We start from the raw sequence: 22,488 nt of genomic DNA, 5'->3' as shown, positions 1-22,488 counted from the left end.
CCTGTCCAGCCCCCTCTCGTCCCTGCTGGACGTATGCACACCAAGCCCAGCTTGGCACAAATGGACCTCCCTCACCCCCCACACCAGCCATACCCCATTCTCCCTAGGATCTAGGGCAGTGGTTCCCAGTCCAACTCATAGCCCGTGCCGGCTTTTCCTCCATTTATCCCCCAGAGCCACAACCCTTCTTCATCCACTCTGCCCATGAGGCTGGTCTCTGTAAGCTTCAACAACCAGGCTTCCCCACCTCTGGCTTCCAGTTGGGCACTGTCGCACATCAGACAGCTGAAGACAGAGCTGGTTATTTGTCCCTCAGCGCACCAGCCCCTACCTGGCCACAGCTCTGGAAATGGCTGTATTCTTCTAGACTACTGTTCCTTTAGCAGAACCACAGCTTTCACAGCTCCAGCGACAACATTCCCCTCCTTGGCCCCTTCCGATTGAGAGACAGCAATGGTTCCTGCTGCTGCTAACCTCTCCATGCCTCTACATTCCTGTATTCAGTAAAACCCTCTGAGCATCCCATTTCCTTCAGGGCCCCAAACAATACATAGCCTTATCCCAATTTCTGTTGGCTTCCTTGGCTTCAAAGTTTATTCAGCCTTGACCCTAGACTGTGCCATGTTCTGCTTTACCATACTGAAGCTCCTTAGAAGTAGGTCCAAATCCCCTACTCACACCCATAAACTAAACCCTTTTTTTCTTTATTATTTTTTAAAAAAAATTTTTTTTAATATTTTATTTATTTCTAGGAGAGAGAGAGAGACAGCGTGAGCAGAGGAGGGTCAGAGAGAGAGGGAGTCACAGACTCTGAAACAGGCTCCAGGCTCTGAGCTGGCAGTCACCACAGAGCCCGACGCGGGGCTTGAACCCATGAACCGCAAGATCATGACCTAAGCGAAAGTCGGACGCTTAACTGACTAAGCCACCCAGGCACCCCTAAACTGAACCCTTTAAACAAGAATTCCAACACTTACACAGAATTGCTATGAAAGCCAGAGCCTCTCTATTGCGAGACATCATCAAGAAACCTCCCTTTTTAAATGTTGCATTAGAGAGAAGGTACATGCACATGGGGGCAGGACAGAGACAGGGAGAGAGAGAATCCTAAGCAGGCTCCTCACTGTCAGCACAGACCCTGACTCAATCTCTCAAACCGTGAGATCGCGGCCTGAGCTGAAAACAAGAGTCAGATGCTTAAGCGACTGAGCCACCCAGACACCCCTCCTTTTCTTTTTTAGTTTGTCTCTTCAACAAAGGCTGAATTTCAACCCAAATAATGATGAAAAGTATTACCTATGTCACCGTGGGCAAATTAATGAATCTCTGCACCCGTTCTGTTTTCTTCAAACTGAGGGGCAATAATACCTACCTACCTCGTGGCTTGCTTGTGAGAATTAAACAAGATGAGCAATCCACAGGTTCTAGGACAAGGCAAATTACATGATCATCAGCGAATAAATGGTAGTGCCTACCATAATTATCATGTATCTACAACCAGAGTAAATTTTGCCCCAAGGGACATTTGTCAATATCTGGGAACATGTTTGGTAGTAACAACTGGGGGAAGGGCAGATACTGGCATCTACTGGGTAGAGAGCAGGGCTGCTGCTGGACATTCTATAATGAACAGGGCAGCCCCCACAGCAAAGAATGATCTGGACCAAAGTGTCAATGGTGTCCAGGTGGAGAAACCTTGATATAGAACAAAGAATTAAAAGAACCTAAGACATCCACATGTTAAGTTTCATGCATTTTGCTTCCAGTGCCATCTCTCAGTAATAGGACTCTGAATTTACCAGAGTGCAGGAGAAGGAATTAAAACATTTTAACACAATTTTAAAGGAATCCTAACACACACACACACACACACAAAGCAAGCACATCAAACACCTGAAGGGGCAAAAACCTGTTCGTGTAGAATATCATCTATTTTTCACAAGGCTGACCCTTAACTAAGGGATGAAAAAAGAGATAATTGCATTAAATATGTCCTTTTGAAGGCATCAGGGCAGACATGACACATTTAAGAAAGCCTGCTTTTAAAAAAGAAACAATTCTTAATTGCTGGCATTTATGGGATTTTTCAATTAGTCAGGAAATTAATGCAGGTGAAACATTTAATTACCCCCAGGAGGCTGAACAAAGTTATTTTTCTGTAAACCCACGGCAAAGTGTTACAAATGAATTAAGTCAAAGCAAACGTTTACTACTAACCTAATATTAATAGCCTCTCCTGGTCCTGAATTAAATTACGAGGAGAGCCGAGTTTCTCCAGTCTGTTAAAATCACTTTTGGGGCGCCTGGGTGGCTCAATCTGTTTAGCATCCGACTTCAACTCAGGTCATGATCTCGGGGTTTGTGGGTTCAAGCCCCGCATCGGGCTCTGTGCTGACAGCTAGCTCAGAGCCTGAAGCCTCTCTTCAGATTCTGTGTCTCCCTCCCTCTCTGACCCTCCCCCGCTTACACTGTCTCTATCAAAAGTCAACAAAACACTAAAAAATTTTTTAGTTTTTTTAAATAAAAATTTTTTTTGAAAAATCACTTTTCCTCTCAGATTCATGTTCTAGCCAGTCTCTGAAGTAGAGATCACAGTGGTAAATACAACAGGCCCGAAAGCCAGCTGCCATGTGCTTCACAGGGGCTCCCTGGAATGAAGTGAGTGGACAGGGCCAGACTGAGGTCGGGAGCAGAGAGCGCAGAGTGGGGACGGCAGGGTGAGGTCCTGGAGGAAGCAGCTGAGCATTCATTCCCTGGGCTTCCTCCACCCCCCCACCCCCAGGCCACCTAGAGGGGGAGGGACCACCGCAGGCTCATGGGATCTCATTCCAGACCCAGACATGCCAGCGGTGCGGCTGACATTCTGACTCTGCAAACAAGGAACCATGAAGAACTGAAATTCCTAGTGCAGCCACCTCGCAACTCTTCTGAGCAAGGCTTCCTCGTCGTTTTCCTCATTGTTTTCGTGCTATGCTCCTGCCCTTGGGTGGTCTGCATGGACCTCTTCCAAGAAGGTTTTTAAATGCATAAAATTAAACACTTAGATAAGATATAAAACAAATTTCCTGAAAATTTAGCTATCAAAATATTAAAAAGCAAGTCTGTGGTAGTAATGCATGGGTTTAACTATGCATTACTACCTGTGATAATTATAATATTTACAAAATTGCCTATTTCTACAGGTGATAAAATCAGACAGGTACTACCACAACTGGTTTGTTGCCTACATGCACAATAGAAGGAAAGGCTTGGTTTCAGTTAGGGGTTGGCACAAATAAAAACATATACGTTTCCACATCTAAATCCACAGACCCCTGCAATGGGCCCGGACCCAGGCCCGCTTTCGAGTATGCCAGGCAGGAGTGGGCATGCAGGGCATTCACATCTGCTTTTCCGCTTTTCCTGCCTCCTACTAGTGAAGAAGAAAAACGAACTGCCTAAAGACTAAACTGAAAATAATACATGACAAGATAATATATTTGCCAGTTCTACTTGGCATAAGAAAATGAATTATGCATGAAAATGTTTTTTAAAAAGATAAATTTTAAATGAGTGGTTGAGCAAAAATATCCATATTTTCAGGCCCCCAAAAGCTAAATACAGTAATTTTCCGCTTCAGAAAACTCTGGAAAGCAAGTGTGGTACAAAATTTCTAAGGTGACACATACATACCCCCAATAACTCTCACTTCCTGGTGTCTATGCTTTTGAATTATCCTCTCCCCTTCAGTGCAGACAAAACCTGTGACTTGCCTCTAAACAACAAGATAGGGCAAAGGCAATGAAGTATCACTCCTCTAAGCCAACTGGAGAGAGAGAATCTCCTTAAAGAAGCCAACAGCCATATTATGAATTGCCTATGGAAAGAGTCATGTGGCAGAGAACTGCAGGCGGCCTCTGGTAGCTAAGAGCTTCAGTCCTAAAATCACAAGGAACTTAATTCTGCTAACAACTATGAGAGCTTGGAAGATGTCCCCGAGCTCCACAAAGGAAGCCAGCCAATGCCTTGATTCCAGCCTGTGAAACCCGGAGCTGAGGGCCCAGTTAAGCCATGTCAGGACTCCTGACAAAAACAAACAGTGAAATAATAAATATGTGTTGTTTTAAGGTGCGATTTAAATTTACGCCAAGTCATTATAGAGCAACAGATAATTAATGCAGTAACCAATAGAGAGGATGACCAACCATCTCAATTTGCCTGCAACTGTCCTGCTTTGAAAACTGAGAGTCCCGTGCCCCAGGACACCCCTCAGTCCTGGGCAACCCAGGCTGGTTAGTTGCTGCTATGATCTGAATGTGTGTCCCCCACAAAATACATATGCTGAAATCCTAATGCCCAATGTGATGCTATCACGAGGGAGGATAGAGCCCTCACGAATGGGATTTAATGACTTTCCAAAGCGGCTCCAGAGGGATCCCTAGCCCTTTCCACCACGTGAGGACACCGCAAGAAGGTGCCAGCTATGAACCAGAAGAGAGATCCCTCACCAGAAGGCAAACATGCTGGCACCTTGATCTTGGACTGATTACCACCTTCCAGAACTTTGGGCAGTAAATTTCTGTGGTTTATAAACCACCCAGTCTGTGGTATTTGTTTTTTGCTTTTTAAAGATAAAGTCATATTTATTAGAACAGTGTGTGACATATTGTAATCATATATATTAGATATTATTTCTCTCCTAGCAGTTTTGTTAAATAGCTGGTAGAGAAAACAAAACTGACCAACTGGTACAGAGCTTTAAGTAAATAATGTCTTGGATCATGCTTATGTAAGCAATTCCATCTTCAGTTCCAGATTTTTCACAGTTCCATAGTGCGTGTGGTATTTGTTATAGCAGCATAAACAGACTTAGGTGTCCCACCAAAAGACTATATACTCAAGAACAGAATGTTGTGTGGGGCGCCTGGGTGGCTCAGTCAGTTAAGTGTCCGACTTCAGCTCAGGTCATGATCTCACAGTTTGTGGGTTCGAGCCCCACGTCGGGCTCTGTGCTGACAGCTGGCTCAGAGCCTGGAGCCTGTTTCAGATTCTGTGTCTCCCTCTCTCTCTGACCCTCCCCTGCTCACACTGTCTTTCTCAGGAATAAACAAAACATTTTAAAAAATTAAAAAAAAAAAAAAAAAAAACAGAATGTTGTAGGGGCACCTGGGTGGCTCAGTTGATTAAGCATCCAACTTCAGTTCAGGTCATGATCTAACAGTTCATGGGTTAGAGCCCCGAATTGGGCTCTCTGCTGTCAATACAGAGCCTGCTTCAGATTTTCTGCCCCCCTCTCTCTCTGCCCCTTCCCAGCTCATGTGATCTCTCTCAAAAATAACATTTAAAAAAAAACCCAAAGCTTAAAATCAAATCTTAAAAAAAAAAAGGGGGGGGGAGAACAGAATGATGTAAATACAAAATCCTAGATACTTGCCTTTACAACACAATGAGAAATTTTGAAAAAAAAATCTGGAAAGGAGCCAAACTCTCTTTTAAAAGTTACTGATAATTAGTGAAACAACTCAAGATTTCCTGACAACCAATTTTCTAGACCCTTAAATTAGGACAGTCCCCAGTTATTCATGTGAAACTAGGCCAATATTCAAATCCATCTTGCATTATTTTTTAGGTAATCTCTAACCCAACGTGAGGCTTGAACTCACAACCTCAAGATCAAGAATCGCACGCTCCACCAACAGAACCAGCCAGGCATCCCATCTTGTATTTCTTGTCTTCGCTTTGCTGCCTTTTCCATCTTTCTGTTGGTTTGTCCAATTATTCTATTTTTTTATGTCTTTATTTTGAGAGAGCAAGCGGGCGAGGAGCAGAGAGAGAATCCGAAGCAGGCTCCAGGATTTGAGCTGTCAGCTGGATGCAGGACTCCAACCCATGGACTGTGAGATCATGACCTGAGCCAAAGTCAGACACTTAACCGACTGAGCCCCCTGGCGCACCTGTCCGATTACTCTAAATCAGTCTCAAACACATTCTCTGCCACTAGCTCGATTGTGTGGAACCATCATTTAGTCTTGCCATTTGACCAAAGACCACAGATGCTTTTTCTGACCATATTAAACCTCTCCGTGTTCCCTTTGCCTCTGACCACTCCCAGGGTCCTTCTTCAAAGATAAATACTATGAAGAGTACCTGGGTGGCTCCATCGGTTGAACTTCCAACTCTTGATTTTAGCTCAGGTCATGATTTCATGGTTCATGAGTACAAGCACAGAGCCTGCTTGGGATTCTCATTCTCATTTTCTTTCTCTCTCTCTCTCTCTCTCTCTCTCTCTCCCCCCCCACCTTCCCCACTCATGCACCCATGAGCGCACACATGCTCTCAAAATAAACAAATATTTTTAAAAAAACAAAATAAGGGGCGCCTGAGTGGCTCACTCGGTTGGGCGTCCGACCAGCTCAGGTCATGATCTCGCCGTTCATGGGTTTGAGCCCCGCATCGGGCTCTGTGCTGACAGCCAACTCAGAGCCTGGAGCCTGTTTCAGATTGTGTATCTCCCTCTCTCTCTGACCCTCCCCTGTTCACGCTCTCTCTCTCAGAAATAAATAAAACATTAAATTTTTTTTAAATAAATAAAATTAAAATTAAAAGTTAAATTAAAAAAATAAAATAAAATAATAAAAACCGGGGCACCTGGGTGGCTCACTTAAGCAATGGACTTCAGCTCAGGTCATGATCTTGCAGCTCGTGGGTTTAAGACCTGCATCAGGCTCTGTGCTGCCAACTGAGAGCCTGGAGCCTGCCTCAGATTCTGTGTCTCCCTCTCTCACTGCCCCTTCCCTGCTCACATTCTGTCTCTCTCTTTAAAAAAAAAAAACAAAAAAAAACTATTTTTTAAAAAAATTTTTAAATAAAAATAAACATCAAAAAAATTAAAAATAAAGATAAACCCTATGAATCATGTGATGTCTAAGACTTGCTTTAGGATAACAGAGGGGGAACGGAACAAAAGTGGGAACAGAGATGGAACAGAACTGACCAGGCATGTATTGATAGTTGTTGAGCATGGATGGCAAGCACAGAGGAGTTCGATGTATTATTCTATCCACTTGTTTGAGATTTTCCATGTAAAAAAAGATAAGAAAAAAAGCAAGCCTATGAAAGCCCAATCAATTAACTCAAAGGTCCTCTAACACTCTCAACAGTATCAGTGTGCAAGCGCTTCTGGGTGGCTCAGTCGGTTGAGCATCTGACTTCGGTTCAGGTCATGATCTCGCAGTTCCGGAGTTCAAGCTCTGCATCAGACTCTGTGCTGACAGCTCAGAGCCTGGAGCCTGCTTCGAATTCTGCCTCTCTCTCTCTCTCTCTCTCTCTCTGTCCCTTTCCCACTCACGCTGCCTCTCAATTTCTCTCTCAAAAATAAACATTAAAAAAATTTAAGAACATCAGTGTGTATTTCACACTGATAAAGGAGCCTTTAATATTTGTACACAGTTAGTACAGTCCCCAAGTCATGTGCCATTCTATAGAAATAAAAATGCCACCTATTTTCATTAGGCATAAAGGCCTCTACAGCACCATTATGAGTCATTGTAAGAATAAGTAATGAAGATTTTTAAAAAGGAAACATAGATGAAGTAGAGCTATGTGTGTCAACAAAGATAAATCCCAAAAACATAACAATGAGAGGAAAAGCAAGTTGCAGAAGGTTACAGAGTACAATACTCCTAATTTGAAGTTGAAAAGCCATACAAAACAATATATTGTTTTAGTGACATTTATACACACACACAATACACAAACTCAATATATACACAATAATAAAAGTATTACCATTTTTTTTCAATTCATGCACACCAAATTCAGGACAGCAGTAACCTCTGGGGTTGGGAGGGAGGGAGAATGAGACCAGAGAAGGAGGTCACAGGAAATCTTCACACTAACTGAGCTGTTTTACTAATTTGTTGGGTAATCCTCTAAATTTTGCACTCCTAAAGTACTTTTTTCTTTTAGAAAAGAGTCAACAAGCAACTATAATGCAAATGTCTTTCTTTTAACCACACAATGGTTTGGCTCTGGAACTTCCTATACCTGCTGACATTTTTTTCTTTTCTACACAAAAAAGAACACTATCTCAAACAGCATATATTCCTAGTTACTGCTTTAGTATTCTGGTCTCTATCCCCTTAAAGGGTATGTTTCAAAGGGATATGATATAAAAATGCAAAAATAGAAAACTGCTTTATTTACATTTTTAAAAAACATTTCTGGCTATAGTCTAACAATGGGGAAAGGTCACAAGAATTTGTCTTTTACCCATAGTTCTCTTTAATGATTAAACAGTTGCTTCAATGAACTACAAGACAACCTTTAAATAGGACTTCTTCCCAAAGGTTGAGTCCACGCATAGGAATTTTTTAAGTATTCTCTACTTCTAACAGCTTTGTTTTACTTCTTTACCTCAACCAAAGCTGCTTAAATAACCAGACATTATTTATTGGCTTTCCCCCCCCCCAATTCAGTGATTTCCCCTGGTATTACAGAATCAGCAGTGTTTTATAGCCATTCTCCTTAATGTTTAAGAGTTAACTATCAAGTCAGAGAAAGACAAATACCATAGAATCTCATTTACATGTGGAATCTACAACCAAGCAAACAACCTGAATTCATAAATACAGGAAATGGGGAGGGGGGAATGAAAGCAATCAAAAGGCACAAACTTCCAATTATAAAATAAGTAAGTCATGGGGATGTAATGTACAACATGGTAACTATAGTTAATAATATGATATTGTATATTTGAAAGTTGCTAAGACAACATACCATAAAAATTCTGATCACACGAAAAAAATTTATAACTGTGTGGTGACAGATGTAGATTTACTGTCGTGATCATTTCATAAAATATGAATATATAGAATCATTATATTGTATACCTGAAACTTGCGTTTTTATAACATATAGACATATAATTATATAATATACAATGTTACATGTTAATTACATCCCAGTTTAAAAGACTATTTCAAAATGAGTTAATTATCATAAAAATGAAAACAAATTATGACTACTTTAAATATGCACAGCAATCCGAGAGACTAACACACCATACTAAAAGATAGACAATATAATATAAATAAGTCTATACAGGGGTGCCTGGGTGGTTCAGTTGGTTAAGCGTCGGACTTCTGGCCCAGGTCATGATCTCGTGGTTCATGGGTTCAAGCCCCGTGTCGGGCTCTGTGCTGACAGCTCAGAGCCTGGAGCCTGCTTCGGGTTCTGTGTCTCCCTCTCTCTCTGCCCCTCCCCTGCTCATTCTCTCTCTCTCTCTCTCTAAAATACAATAAACATTTTAGAAATAAATAACTCTGTATAGTTTATTGAAATCTATAGTTTATAGGAGTTTATGTAAGTCTATATAGTTTATATAAGTCTATATAATTTAAATTCATCAAATACAATAATTGCTAGTTATGGTAGATATTTTATTTCTAGAGATTATATTTCCTTCTTTTGAGAGAGAGGGAGAGTGAAAGAGAGAAAGAGAGAGAGGGAGAGAGAACATGCTCGAGTCGGGGAGGGAGGCAGAGGAAGAGGGGGAGAGAGAATCCCAAGCAGGCTCCATGCCCAGTGCAGAGCCCAGTGCACAGAGCTCAAGGCAGGGCTTGATCTCAGGACCACAAGATCACCACCTGGGCCAAAATCAAGAGTTGGACACTTAACGTACTAAACCACCCAGGTGCCCCTCTTTTTTTTTTTTTTTTAAGTAAACTCTACACCCAATGTGGGGTTTGAACTCACCACCCCTAGATCAAGAGTCACAAGCTCTACCAACTAAGCCAGCCAAGTGCCCCTCTAAAGGTTATATTTTAAAATGTTTCATATTCAAATAAACCAAAGAATAAAAAATATTTACATTGGAATGTAAACTCCATGAAGACCGGGATTTGTGTTTGATTCATTGCTGTAACCTCAGCACCTAGAACTGTGAAGTTATGAGCAACAGAAACTCAAACACATGTCAACCCAAACCTGATTCCCACCACACCACCCTATCCCTTCTAGTAAAATGCTGGCCTTTGAATACCAATAAAATACTTCACAACTGAGAAACCAATCACTCTAACGTTTGTAGTTCTTTGTCTTACAAACTGTTACTCAGATATTCCATATTTTCTTTTTCTAACTTTAAAGGGGTTCCTTCTAACATTTTTCAACTAGTACTGTAATCTGGTTTTTAAAATAAATCAACACATGAACATAAATACTCCAGGGGTGCCTAGGTGGCTCAACTGGTTAAGCAGTTAAGCGTCTGACTTCGGCTTAGGTCATGATCTCACAAGCTCATGAGTTTGTGTCCCATGTCAGACTCTGCTGACAGCTCAGGGCCTAGAGCCCCTTCAGATTCTGTGTCTCTCTCTCTCTGACCCTCCCCAACTCATGCTCACTCATGCTCTCTCTCTCTCCTTCAAAAATAAAATATTAAAAAATGTTTTTAATAAATACTCTAAAAATAAAGACCAAAAGGCCTTTTTAAAAATACGCTATGATGCATTAAAATATAATTCAAGATGCAAATAAGCATACGACATGATGCTCAACATCAGGTCACTAGGAAATTGCAAATTAAAACAACAACGAGATATTACGACATTCCTATAGTCAAAATCAAAAACACTGATATCATTAAATGCTAGTGAGAATGTGGAGCAACATGAACTCTCATTCATTGCTGAGGGGAACTACAAAATGGTACAGCCATTTCAGAAGACGGTTTGACAGGTTCCTAAAAAACTAGGGATACTCTTACTGTATGATCCAGCAATCACACTCCTTGGGAATTAACCAAAGGAGTTCAAAACTTGAAGTCCACACAAAAACCTGCACACAGATATTTATAGCAAGCTGATCCATAACTGTCAAAGCTTGAAAGCAACCAAGGCATCCTCCAGTTGATGAATGGATAAACAAATTGTGGTCCATCCAGACAGTGGAGTATTATTCAGTACTAAAAAGAATGAGCCATCAAGCTATGAAAAGACATGAAGGAATCTTAAATGCATATTATTAATGACAGAAGCCAATCTGAAAAAAATCACACACTGTGCTTTTCCAACATTATGACATTCTGAAAAAGGTAAAACTATGGAGACTGTAAAAATACCAGTGGCTGCCTGGGGTTGGGGGTAAATGGTAGGGATGACTAGGCAGAGCAAAGAGGATTTTTAGGGCAGTGAAACTATTCTGTATGATATTTTAATGGTAAATGCATGTCATTATACATTTGTCCAAACCTATACAATGTTCAATATCACTGAACTATGGACTCTGGTTGATTACTTATATGTCAGTGTAGGTTCATCACCTTTAACAAATGTACCACTCTAGAGAGGAGTGTTCCTAATGGGGTAGGCAGTATCTGTGTGTGGCCAGAGAGTATATGGAAACACTATGTACCTTTCCCTCAATTTTGCTATGAAACTAAAATTGTTCTAAAAAATTAAGTCTTAACATGTATTTTTAACAATTTTTTATGTTTATTTATTTTTGAGAGAGAGAGAGAAAGCAAGTGGGGTAGGAACAGAGAGAGAGGGAGACAGAGAATCCAAAGCATGCTCCATGCTGCCAGCGCAAAGTCCAGCACAGGGCTCGAATACACAAACTGTGAGATCATGACCTGAGGTGAAGTCAGATGCTTACCGACTGAGCCGCCCAGGCACCCTGATAAATATCTATTTTTTTTAAACACAGAATATACAGGGGAGCCTGGGTGGCTCAGTCAGTTAGGTGTCACGATCTCACGGTTCATGGGTTTGAGTCCTGCATTGGGCTCTGTGCTGACAGCTAGCTCAGAGCCTGGAGTCTGCTTCAGATTCTGTATCTCCCTCTCTCTCTGACATTCCCCTGCTCATGCTGTGTGTATGTCTCTCTCTCAGAAATAAAAACATTTAAAAAAAATTTTTTTTAAAAACACAGAATATACAACACCCAGAGCAAACCTTAATGCGAACTACGGACTCTGGGCAATAATGATATGTCAATGTCAATGTGGATTGTAACACATACCAGTCTGGTGAGGGATGATGATAATGGGGGAGGCTGTGCATGTGTGCTAAAAGGTGATATATGGGAATTCTCTGTACCTTCCCCACAATTTTGCTGTGAACCTAAAACTGCTTTGAAAAAATTTAAGTCTATTAATATATATATATTTCAGTAGGAAAAAATCCCTAAGATAACTTACTTCCATGACAAGTAATATAGTAGTATATTTTTACTTTATAAAATTTAGTATTTTTGAAAAACATTTACTCCAGGTAAGACTTTCACCCTGCTTGAAGCATTATGGCAATTTTTTTAAGTTTATTTATTTTGAGAGAGAGAGAAACAAAAAACACAAGCAGGGGAGGGGCACAGAGAGGGAGAGACAGAATCCCAAGCAAGCTTCGAGCCATCAGTGCAGAACCCGACATGAGGCTTGAACTCAGGAACCCGTGAGATCATGACTTGAGAGGAGATCAAGAGTCTGATGCTTAACCACTTGGCTGACTGAGCCACCAGGTGCCCCTCATTATGGTAATCTTAATTGCATGCTTATTAAGAAAAAAAAAATTTGGCTGTTACCATAGAAACTACCAGGGATGGTTAGTGCCTCCATGATTTAAGCAGTTATACCTGTTGGGCCACTTAATTCCGAACTTACAAGTTCCTGTTTAAGGGAAAGGCTAAAATATGTCTACATTTGTTTTAAAGAATGGCTAATACACTCATGGGGAAATGCAAATTGAGGTAAATGGAGCACGCACCCGCACAGAAACATCAAGATATGACATGCCATGCCACACCACACCCCACCTCACCAAAATGGTTGGTAAAAATCAGGTGGCTACTGGCTGCTAGCTTTGTTTGAATCACTTCTGATTACATTTCCCTATCCAGGATGCCTTTGATGTTAATTTTCACCTGTATGAAGAATACTAGATAATTGCAATTATGTTAAGGTAATGGGGAAGGATGTACTTTGTTTTGCTGAGGAGAATAAGAGAGCTTAAAGTTCTGAGAAATTTACTGCAAGGAAACTTCTAGGCCTGTGCCCATTTGCCAACATCTGAAACAGTTTTCTGCAAGGTTTCAACTGGACATCAAGAATATAACCTCATTCATGCAAATGCACTGTGCCTTGGGTTCTTTCTAAATCATATAGATCTCAAGGGACCATGGATTCTAACACCAGAAAAACCTCCTCCCCAGTTCCTTAGGAGCGGTAAACCAACACATTCACATTTAATACACAACACATTCCTTTTACCACACTCCATGTATTATTGACTACAAAATAACCCTTAACAGGTGCCTGGCTGTCATTTACTTGCTGTGTGGACTCAGTCACTTATTCCTTTTTTCAGTTAAGAAGCTGTAACAGCATTTAATAAATTTATATGCTTGGGAATATTCTGAGGGCCTCAAGTAATGGCCATGGTTTGCATTTTAATACACCGAATTTTTGTCTACCCCGTTTAGCTCAACCATGGAACAGTAACTGTAGTAACCGCAAAAACTTGTGGGGATGAGCACTGGGTGTTATATGGAAACCAACTTGGCAATAAACTATTTAAAAAAACTTTCTACATATCAAGGACTTTAAGTTTTTTTTTTTTGAGGGGGGGAGGGAGGGAGGGAGAGAGAGGGAGAGAGAGGGAGAGGGAGAGGGGGGGGGAGAGAGAGAGAGAGAGAGAGAGAGAGAGAGAGAGAGAGAGAGAGAAAGAATCCAAAGCAGATTGCACGCTATAAGCCTGGAGCCTGACACGAGGCTCAAACTCACAAACAGTGAGATAATGCCCTGAGCCAAAGCCAAGAGTCAGATACTTAACCATCTGAGACACCCAGGTGCCCTTAATCAAGTACTTCTTTAAGGAATCAACAGCCATTATGAGTTCTCTGAATACTAATCACATTTTCATAAATTCCTTCTAAAAGGTGAAAGATTGGGGTGCCTGGCTGGCTCAGTTGGTAGAGCAGTGAGACTCTTATTCTCAGGGTCAGAAGTTACAAGGTGAAAGATTACAGAACAGCTAAAGTTATGCTTACAAACATATAAAGCATATACATGCTCCGGCAGTATAAAGCACAAAAACACCCTACAAACAGTGATATTGCAAGGGAACCATAAAACCCTCACTAATCCTAGGGAACTAGATTCTAAAACACCATTCCCCACTCTAAATATTCAATTGATGTTAACTTTCATACTAACTACTGCTTTTAAGAAAAGCTTCGTTTCCACGCACCCCAATGTTTATAGCAGCATTCTTTACAACAGCCAAGATATGGAAGCAGCCCAAGTGTCCATCAATTGATAGATAAAGAAGATGTGAGATATAGATATGACATAATGGACTATTACTCAGTCAAAAAAAAAAAAAAGAATGAAATCTTGCCATTACAGTGTATAATGCTAAGTGAAGTAAGTCAAAGACAAATACCATACGATTTCACTCATGTGTAAGAAACAAAACAAATGAGCAAAGGAGACCAGGAAGAGAAAGAAACCAAGAAACAGACTCTTACTTACAGAGAACAAACAGAGGGGAGGGAGTTAAGGGATGGGGTGAAATAGGTGATGCGGATTAAGGAATGCACTTGTCCTGATGAGCACAGGGTGACTAGGGAAGTGCTGAATTACTATATTGTTCACCTGAAACTAATATGACACAGTATGCCAGCTACTGGAATTAAAGACTTTTAAAAAAACAATTTTAATAAAGCTTCATTTCAGGTTTTGGGCTTGATATTAAGAATCTTATCTTGAAAACCTGGTGACATCAAATGACAATACTTAATTAAGTAGTCTTTCTCCAAGCAAAGCACAAAATAAAAACCGCATCTGCTGTGGACCATCCCCTCCTCCTTTTCCAGGTAAAGAGCAGCCAAAAGGAGATAGCTATGATACACATTACTTTCCAGTTCCGTTTCAAATCCAAGTAATAAAATGGGAAACTACAGCTGTCCCCCATGGTGGTCGTCTGGGGTCTATCTCTAGCCCTAAACAGTAAGCTTGGCTTTGCCTTGACAAACATCCACTTGGAGCCCTTTGTCCCTGGCTCTGCAACTTATTAAGGCTTTCCAGTTTAATACCAATATTCAGAAATACGTTAGTAAGCAAGCACATACAGTAGATATGTATATGTTACATGTATATAGGATGAACATTCAGCTCTGGGTCCCCTGCTCTACATACATACCCACACGCTTCAAGTTCAAATCCCAGCAAGGCACCACGGGCACCTACCCCTTTCCACCCACTCAGCAGAGGAAAAGGCAGGAGCAGTGAGCAGAGGTTAAACCAAACACCAGCCAAAACAAACACCACTTCCAGAACAAGGCAAACTTTGGGTCTGGGCGGCTGCAGAGCCCCAGCAATGGCCGGGGGAGGGGAGGGGAGTGTCAATCTGTCTCAGGAGAGGAAGACGGGGAGCGGACCCAGCACTCCTGAGCTGAGGAGGAGGCTGGTGTGTTCCCCAGGGGACAAGGGCGTCGCCGCCATCCCCGACTTCTACCTAGCCAAGGCCTCCAGGTCCCTGGGCAGCCCTAACGCCCCACCCCGCCCCCTTGTCCCCACAGAAATGGTCCCCACAGACCGTCAGTGGCAGTAGGCGCGGGGTCCTACCTGGTGCAACGTCTCCGCGGGCAGCTGTGACGCCCGGAACAGGTCGGCCACAGGGCCCGCGGCTGCGGTGGCCGCGCCAGGGACGGCCCTGGCGCCCTCAGGGGGCCCGGACCCGGGGCCCCCGCCTGCGGCGCCGGCGCAACGCGCGAAGAGCTCGGAGTAGCACTGCTGCTCGCCCTCGCTCAGCAGCAGCGGCGGCCCAGAGCCGCAGCCGCCGCCCGCCGCCGCCTCCATGGGGCCTGAAAGGGGGTCCGGGGGAGCACCGTCACCGGCTAGGCAACTGCCGCCTTCGCCTCAGCCTCCGCCGCCTCGGTCTTGGCCTTGGCCGCCGCCGCCACCGCCCCCACGCCCCGCAGCTGCCGCGCTGCCGTTTCCTCCCGGCGCGCGCCGGCCCCGCCCCCGGACTTGAATGTTGTGCCTCCGCCGCGCGGCACATGGAGACAGGCGCGGGGCGGACCAATCGCAACCTAGGATCTCACCCCGGCCCCGCCCCCGCCGCCCGCCCCGCCCCGCCCCGCCCCGCGCCGCGCCGCGCCGCGCCAGGTAACTAACTCCGCGGGCCTCCCTCCCCGCGACGGGTCACCTGCACAGCCCGCACTCCCCATTCCCGGAGGGCGGGTGCCAGTTCCTAGCGCGCCCACCCAGCCTGGGAGAGGTGCCTTTGTCTGGCCGCCCTAGCTGGGAAGGGAGACATCTAGACCCACCTGGAGTATGGCGCTTTTCAGGGGGCGGAGAAAACTGTGATTTCTCCCCTAGAACGCTGGAGCAGGTGCGGCGCCCTTCGCAGAAAAGGGAGGAGGCATTAGAAATTAAGCTTCCCTTTTTTCATAGCAGTGGTGCTTTAGTCCTGAAAAGCTGGAGGACAGAAATCTCCATCCGAACAGTATCCCAATGACTCCCCATGGTGTTCACGGTGGAGATGAGATTAGGCCACTTTCTCAGGCATGACTCAAACCTGGAGTTGAGCCTTAAAAAGGAATAGCATCAGTTACTGTTAAATACTAGAGCAATTAAGAGTAAAAAGGGCCTTGGGAAGAATTGTATATATGTATGTATATACAGACAAATGTGTATGTATATATATATACATATACATAATATGCATATATATACATATACATAATATGCATGTATATACATATACATAATATGCGTATATAATATACATTATGTGTGTGTATGTGTATATATATATATATAAAGACTCACTGGGAAACGCTAACCCAAAGAAAAAATGAGTCCAGGGTTAAGCACTAATAAAAAATATATTTTAGAATTTAATAAAGAAATATATAAAACTTTCACCCCAAATAATTTCATTTTAATTAAAAACAAAAACCATCTCTGGGCGCCTGGGTGGCTCAGTCGGTTAAGTGGCCAACTTCAGTTCAAGTCATGATCTCACAGTTTGTGGGTTTGAGCCCTGCATCGGGCTCTGTGCTGACAGCTCAGAGCCTGGACCCTGCTTCGAATTCTGTGACTCTCTCTCTCTGTCCCTCTCCTGCTCATACTCAGGCTCTCAAAAATAAATAAGTGTTAAAAACTAAAAAAAAACAAAACAAAACAAAAAAAACAAAAAACATCTCGAGAGCCTGGGTTAAGCGTCTGATTTCTGCTCAGGTCATGATCTCACCATTCTGAGTTCAAGCCCAGCATTGAGCTCTCTGCTGTCAGTTCAGAGTCAGCTTTGGATCCTCTCTTGTTCCCACCACCAGCCCCTGCCATTCCCCTGCTGATTCTCTCTCTCTCTCTCTCTCTCTCTCTCAAAACAAATAAATAAACTTTAAAAAATACCAATCTCAAGAAATAGCTCTGATGATAACAAATATACTTTGATATTTAGGTCAACTAAAATAAGGAGAAAGGACAGGAAGATGGGAAAAAATCAGCAGATGGTCAAGGGGGCAGGGAATACATAAGAAAAAGTATGGGGGCCCCTGGCTGGCTCCGTTGGTAGAGCATAAGAGTGTCCTTGATCTCGGGGTCATGAGTTCAAGCCCCACGTTGGGAGTAGAGCTTACTTAATATAAATAAATGGGTTTTTTTAATGAGAAGAAAAATTATGTCAATTCATAAGTGACAGCCAGAGTAAGATTTTCCTTTTGGAAGCTAAAGAAATGAAATAGAGAAGAGGATCCACTCCAAAAGGAAGAAGTTCTTATTTCTTCACTAAGATTTCCTTATACCATGCTTTGCTTTAGACCTGCCAGAATATAATTAAGAGAGCAGTAAACTTGTAGACAAGGGTATAGAAAGGATAGGTAAGGAAGGAGCAGCAAAGACTAATAATTTAGATGGGGAATTTCCATTTCAAAATCTCACCACCACTATATTTTCCACAACCGTAATGTGAGGTATAATAATACCTGACATTCATATAGTGCAAAGGTACATTATCTCCTTTAAGCCTCACAGTAACTCTCTGAGGTAGGTTTGGGAAAACATTTTCATCTTCATTTTGCAGATGAGAAAATGGATACAGAGATGATGTGATTTACCACTGAATACTAGACTTGGAGCTGTTCTTCATTACTCAACTCAGTTGAATAAATTTGACAGATATTCATCAGCACCACAGATCCTGCAGAAATGCCTGGAAAATCTTACATCTGTGCCTATCCATCAAACAACACATATTGGTAGAACAGGAAGTATTAACTGTGTCCCTACTGGAGAATTTAGGGAAGATTTAAAAACAAATACAAGATGCGCTCCTTTCAAGGAGTCTGCTGCTTCACTGGAAAAGAGAAAACTAACACAACAAATAAAAACAAACAATAAAAGACAGTATATAATTAAGTGCTAAATCGTGTACCCCAGGCTAAGTGCTGTGAGAGTTTAGAGAAGAGAGAAAATCTCCAGCCAGAACCCAGCCAGGAAGGTTTGATGAAGAGGACACCCAGAGGGGTGTTGACGAATCCGAATCCGTGGGACTGGGGAAGGCAAAGGACTTTCCCAGAGGGAAGATCACAGGAGAGGGAGGAGCCCCAGAGGATTGTCTCCCAGAAAGGGAGGAAAGGGACAGGTGTGTGGGACGGCGGGCTGGGGCAGCAGGGAGGGGGCAGCCCCTCTGGGGCGCCAGGATGCCCACGGAAAGCTGCCCCACAGAGGACCAGAGGCACAGCCAGAAGTGACCCAACAGCAGTAACGTTTAAACCCAGGACGCAGGAGGAGGGGAAATGGCATTTTTAAAATGTTTTAATATCTAAGGAATGCCAAGTACTGTACTTTGTATCTGCAACAGATTTTTGAATAAAAGAAATAGTTTTCAGACTTCAGAGTAAACACAGATAAGAATGTAGTAACTAGAAACACTCATATCCCTTAAGGCTGACAGTAAACAAGGACATTTAATTTTTTTTATTTTATATTTTTTAAATTATTTCTGAGAGAGAGAGAGAGAGAGAGACAGTGTGAACAGGGTAGGGTCAGAGAGAGAGGGAGACACAGATTCTGAAACAGGCTCCAGGCTCTGAGCTAGCTGTCAGCAGAGAGCCCGACGCGGGGCTCGAACCCACGAACCGTGAGATCACGACCTGAGCCGAAGTCTGACACTTAACCGACTGAGCCACCCAGGTGCCCCAACAAGGACATTTTAGAAGAGAATTTCTTTACGCTTTCTGCAGTTCTAAACTTACACGCTTGTTTGGGGTCCATCGTGGTGAGAAAAGCCAGAGTGACAATACAGTCGACCCTTAAACAAGGCAGGGGTTAGGGGCTCCCACCACAGTGCTGTTGAAAATCTATGGATAACTTTTGACTCTCCAGAAACTTAACTAAGAGCCTGCTGTTGACCAGAAGCCTTACCTATAGCAAACACAGTTGATTAATACATATTTTGTATATGTATTATATACTATATTCTCAGTAAGCTAGAGAAAAGAAAGTGTTATTAAGAAAATGGTAAGAGAATGCATTTACAATACTGCACTGTATGTATGGGGAAAAATCCACATACAAGTGGACCCTCACAGTTCAAACCTGTGTTGTTCCAGGGTCACCTCTATATTCAGGAATAGCAAGGGACAGTCTTTAAGTTTTGGTTTTTTCCTTTTAAATCCAGCATCGGTGCCCTGCATGAAGATGGCAACCGAACAAACTCTGAACAAGGTACTGGTTGCCTGTAGGAAAGAGGGTTTTGTGTGTATGTTTTTAAGTAGGCTCCATGCCCAATATGGGGCTTGAACCCAGGACCCTGAGACTGAGAGTCACGTGCTCTACTGACTGGTCACGTGCTCTACTGACTGAGCCAGCCAGGTACCACTGTAGGGAAGAGTTTTCTAAAGCAGGGGTTGGAAAACTAGGACCAATTACCTGGTTTTGTATGTCTCGCAAGCTAAGAATGGGTTGTACTCTTTTTTTATCTTAGGTAAATTCTATGTTCTACATGGGGCTCGAACTCACGACCCCACAATCAAGAGCTGCCTGCTCTACCGACTGAACCAGCCAGGTGCCCCGTGTTGTACATTTTTTTAATGGTTGAAAAATAGTGCTTTCTGTATACTGAATAATATTTCAGGACACGTGAAAATTACATGAAATTCACATTTCAGTATTCATAAGCAAAGTTTTACTGGAACACAGCCAGGCCCAGTCATTTACGGGTTGTCGATGGCTGTTTTCGAACTAAAACAGCAGAGTTGAGCCATTGCCTAAGGTCCCTGAACCTTTACAGGAAAAAATTGCTGATTCCTTTTTTAAAATATGGAAATGTAATATTTTATTTTATTTTCCTTTTTTGTTTTTTGAGACCAGATTTTTTTTTAATGTTTTGTTTTATTTTGAGTGAGAGAGAAAAACAGAGCACGAGCAGGGGAGGGGCAGAGAGAGAGGAAGACACAAAATCCGAGCAGCCTCCACGCTCTGAGCTGTCAGCACAGAGCCCAACACAGGGCTCGAACCCACAAATCGTGAGACCATGCCCTGGGCTGAAGTTGGACGCTTAACCAACTGAGGCACCCAGGTGCCCCGAGACCTGATATTTTCTTATACCTACAGCCAATTTACAGGTTACCTGGGCAAGGGAGGTATATAGAATTCTATTTGGCTTCTCTGAGCTTCAGAATTTTCATGAGTGACATTGAGATTCTTGAGATGATATTTCAAAAGTTGTGAGCTTTAAAAATTGCTTAGTGACGGGGCGCCTGGGTGGCTTAGTCGGTTTAGCGTCCTACTTTCGCTTAGGTCATGATCTCGCAGTTCGTGGGTTCGAGCCCCGCGTCGGGCTCTGTGCTGACTGCCAGCTCGGAGCCTGGAGCCTGTTTCGGTCTGTGACTCCCCTCTCTCTGACCCTCCCCTGCTCACGCTGTCTCTCTCTCTCTCTCTCTCTCTCTCTCTCCTAGAAATAAATAAAAAAAAATTGCTTAGTGACGGAAAGACCCATGTAAATACTAAATAATCACTTGTTGGACTTTTTTCCCCCACTGGAAGTGAAGAGAGATCTTTGACAGTGCGAGAGGGAATCCTATTCCCCTGGCCGCATTTTTTCTTGAGAAAATTTCCTCTCTACGCCCCAGGAGGGAGTATGATGAAGTAACATTGGCGCTATTCCCAGCTCCTCTCATTTACTCTTCTCTAAGGAAGAAGTGATGGAAGGGAGAAGAAACTGATCATTCCTGATTTGTAACAAGGTTTCTCTCTATTTCTGTCTCTCTGTCTTTCTCTCTTTCCCTCTATCTCTCTTTTTCTCTTTTCCCCCACCCCCCTCTCTCTCAACCTCTCTCCCCACCACCAGCACCCTTGAATTCTGTGGCCCTCAGTGAGGACTCGACTCTACCCCTGATTTCATACAGAAAGCACACCTATTTGGGGGCCACTCTCTATTCCCACTTGCAGGACCTGATGAGCTTAAGACGGCAGTGTCCTTGCAGCTTCCCAGGTAAAGGTCTGTTTTGTAGACTCTCTCTAAGGTGAAAGATGGAGATAGGGCAAGTAAGAAGCCTGATTGTGGCCACAAACCAGTCTGAATTTCCAATCCAATTCCAGCAACGGTAAAGCTGATGTGGGCCACATGGACCTCACCCAATTCATTCTACATTCCTAGAAAAAGAGAGCAGTTGGCGTACTCGACCCCCTGTATGCCCTGCAAACTATTAATGACAGTGAAATATTGCAAGTTATTGTTCCCACAAACCAGTTTTGAACACTGATGAAATTATATCCTATATCCACCTTAATGTGTATGTCAGGGGGGATGAAATATGCCCTCTTCCTTCCTATACCAACTCGATCCCCTGAAGAAAAGCTTGACAAATTGAGAAGGTGGATGTTCTCAAGCAACAAACAGCTTGTTCTCAGTAGCCCTGCTGGCCTCGTAGGTAAGTTATCAGACAGTCCACCTCTCTCTATGGTAGCCTTGGGAATGGCTGAACAGAAACGATAAAAAGCTTTCTGTGTGCTGAGCAAGTTCAATGGCTATGTCAGACAAATTGCAGCCAACAGTTCCCACTACTTGTTAACAATAGCAAGCTGTCTGACCTTGAGAAAGCAGCTTCCTGCCTGGTTTCCCCGAACAGAATTTTGGATAATAATTATCCTAGCCATATATTTTCATGGTACTTTTTAACATCACCCATAATACTCAAACATACTGTCTGAACTTTCTTCTACATTGTGAAGGAATAAGAAAAAATTCTTACTTTAGTTCTTCAGCACTTTGGCCATCACAGATTTGAGCAAGGATTATTACTGATGAGATCGATAGCATTCTGAAAGTGGCATTTTCAGAAGCTATTCAGGTTTCTGAAAAATAGAGCATTCACTAAATGAGTCACCGTAAGCTAACTACTGAAACAAACAACCTGAAAAATCTCAGTGGGTTACCATAATAATGATTTGTGTCTTGCTCCAGTCACAGTCCAACAAGGGTCTGTGTGGAAGATAGTTCT

The 22,488-nt window shown here is 42.9% G+C and overlaps 1 protein-coding gene across 6 annotated transcripts in view; it reads right to left on the bottom strand.

Moving 5' to 3' along the window:
• REPS2 (RALBP1 associated Eps domain containing 2) overlaps window positions 1–15,903 on the bottom strand; it is a 220,926-nt gene extending 205,023 nt beyond the window's left edge. For 2 of the 6 annotated variants that reach the window (XM_039233865.1, XM_039233866.1), the window contains exon 1: window positions 15,602–15,903. In XM_039233865.1, the coding sequence (XP_039089796.1) occupies window positions 15,602–15,835 (234 nt within the window). In that variant the 5' untranslated portion in view covers window positions 15,836–15,903. The remainder of the gene's footprint in view (window positions 1–15,601) is intronic. The other 4 variants (XM_039233869.1, XM_039233870.1, XM_039233867.1 and 1 more) reach the window with 3 other exon arrangements.
• Window positions 15,904–22,488: the final 6,585 nt, after the last annotated feature.

The sequence above is a fragment of the Hyaena hyaena genome, unplaced genomic scaffold, assembly GCF_003009895.1.
Source record: "Hyaena hyaena isolate Hyena2069 unplaced genomic scaffold, ASM300989v1 scaffold_80, whole genome shotgun sequence".
NCBI lineage: Eukaryota > Metazoa > Chordata > Mammalia > Carnivora > Hyaenidae > Hyaena > Hyaena hyaena.
The sequence above is the reverse complement of the archived record's forward strand: the minus strand, read 5'-3'. Positions and strand labels throughout refer to the sequence as shown.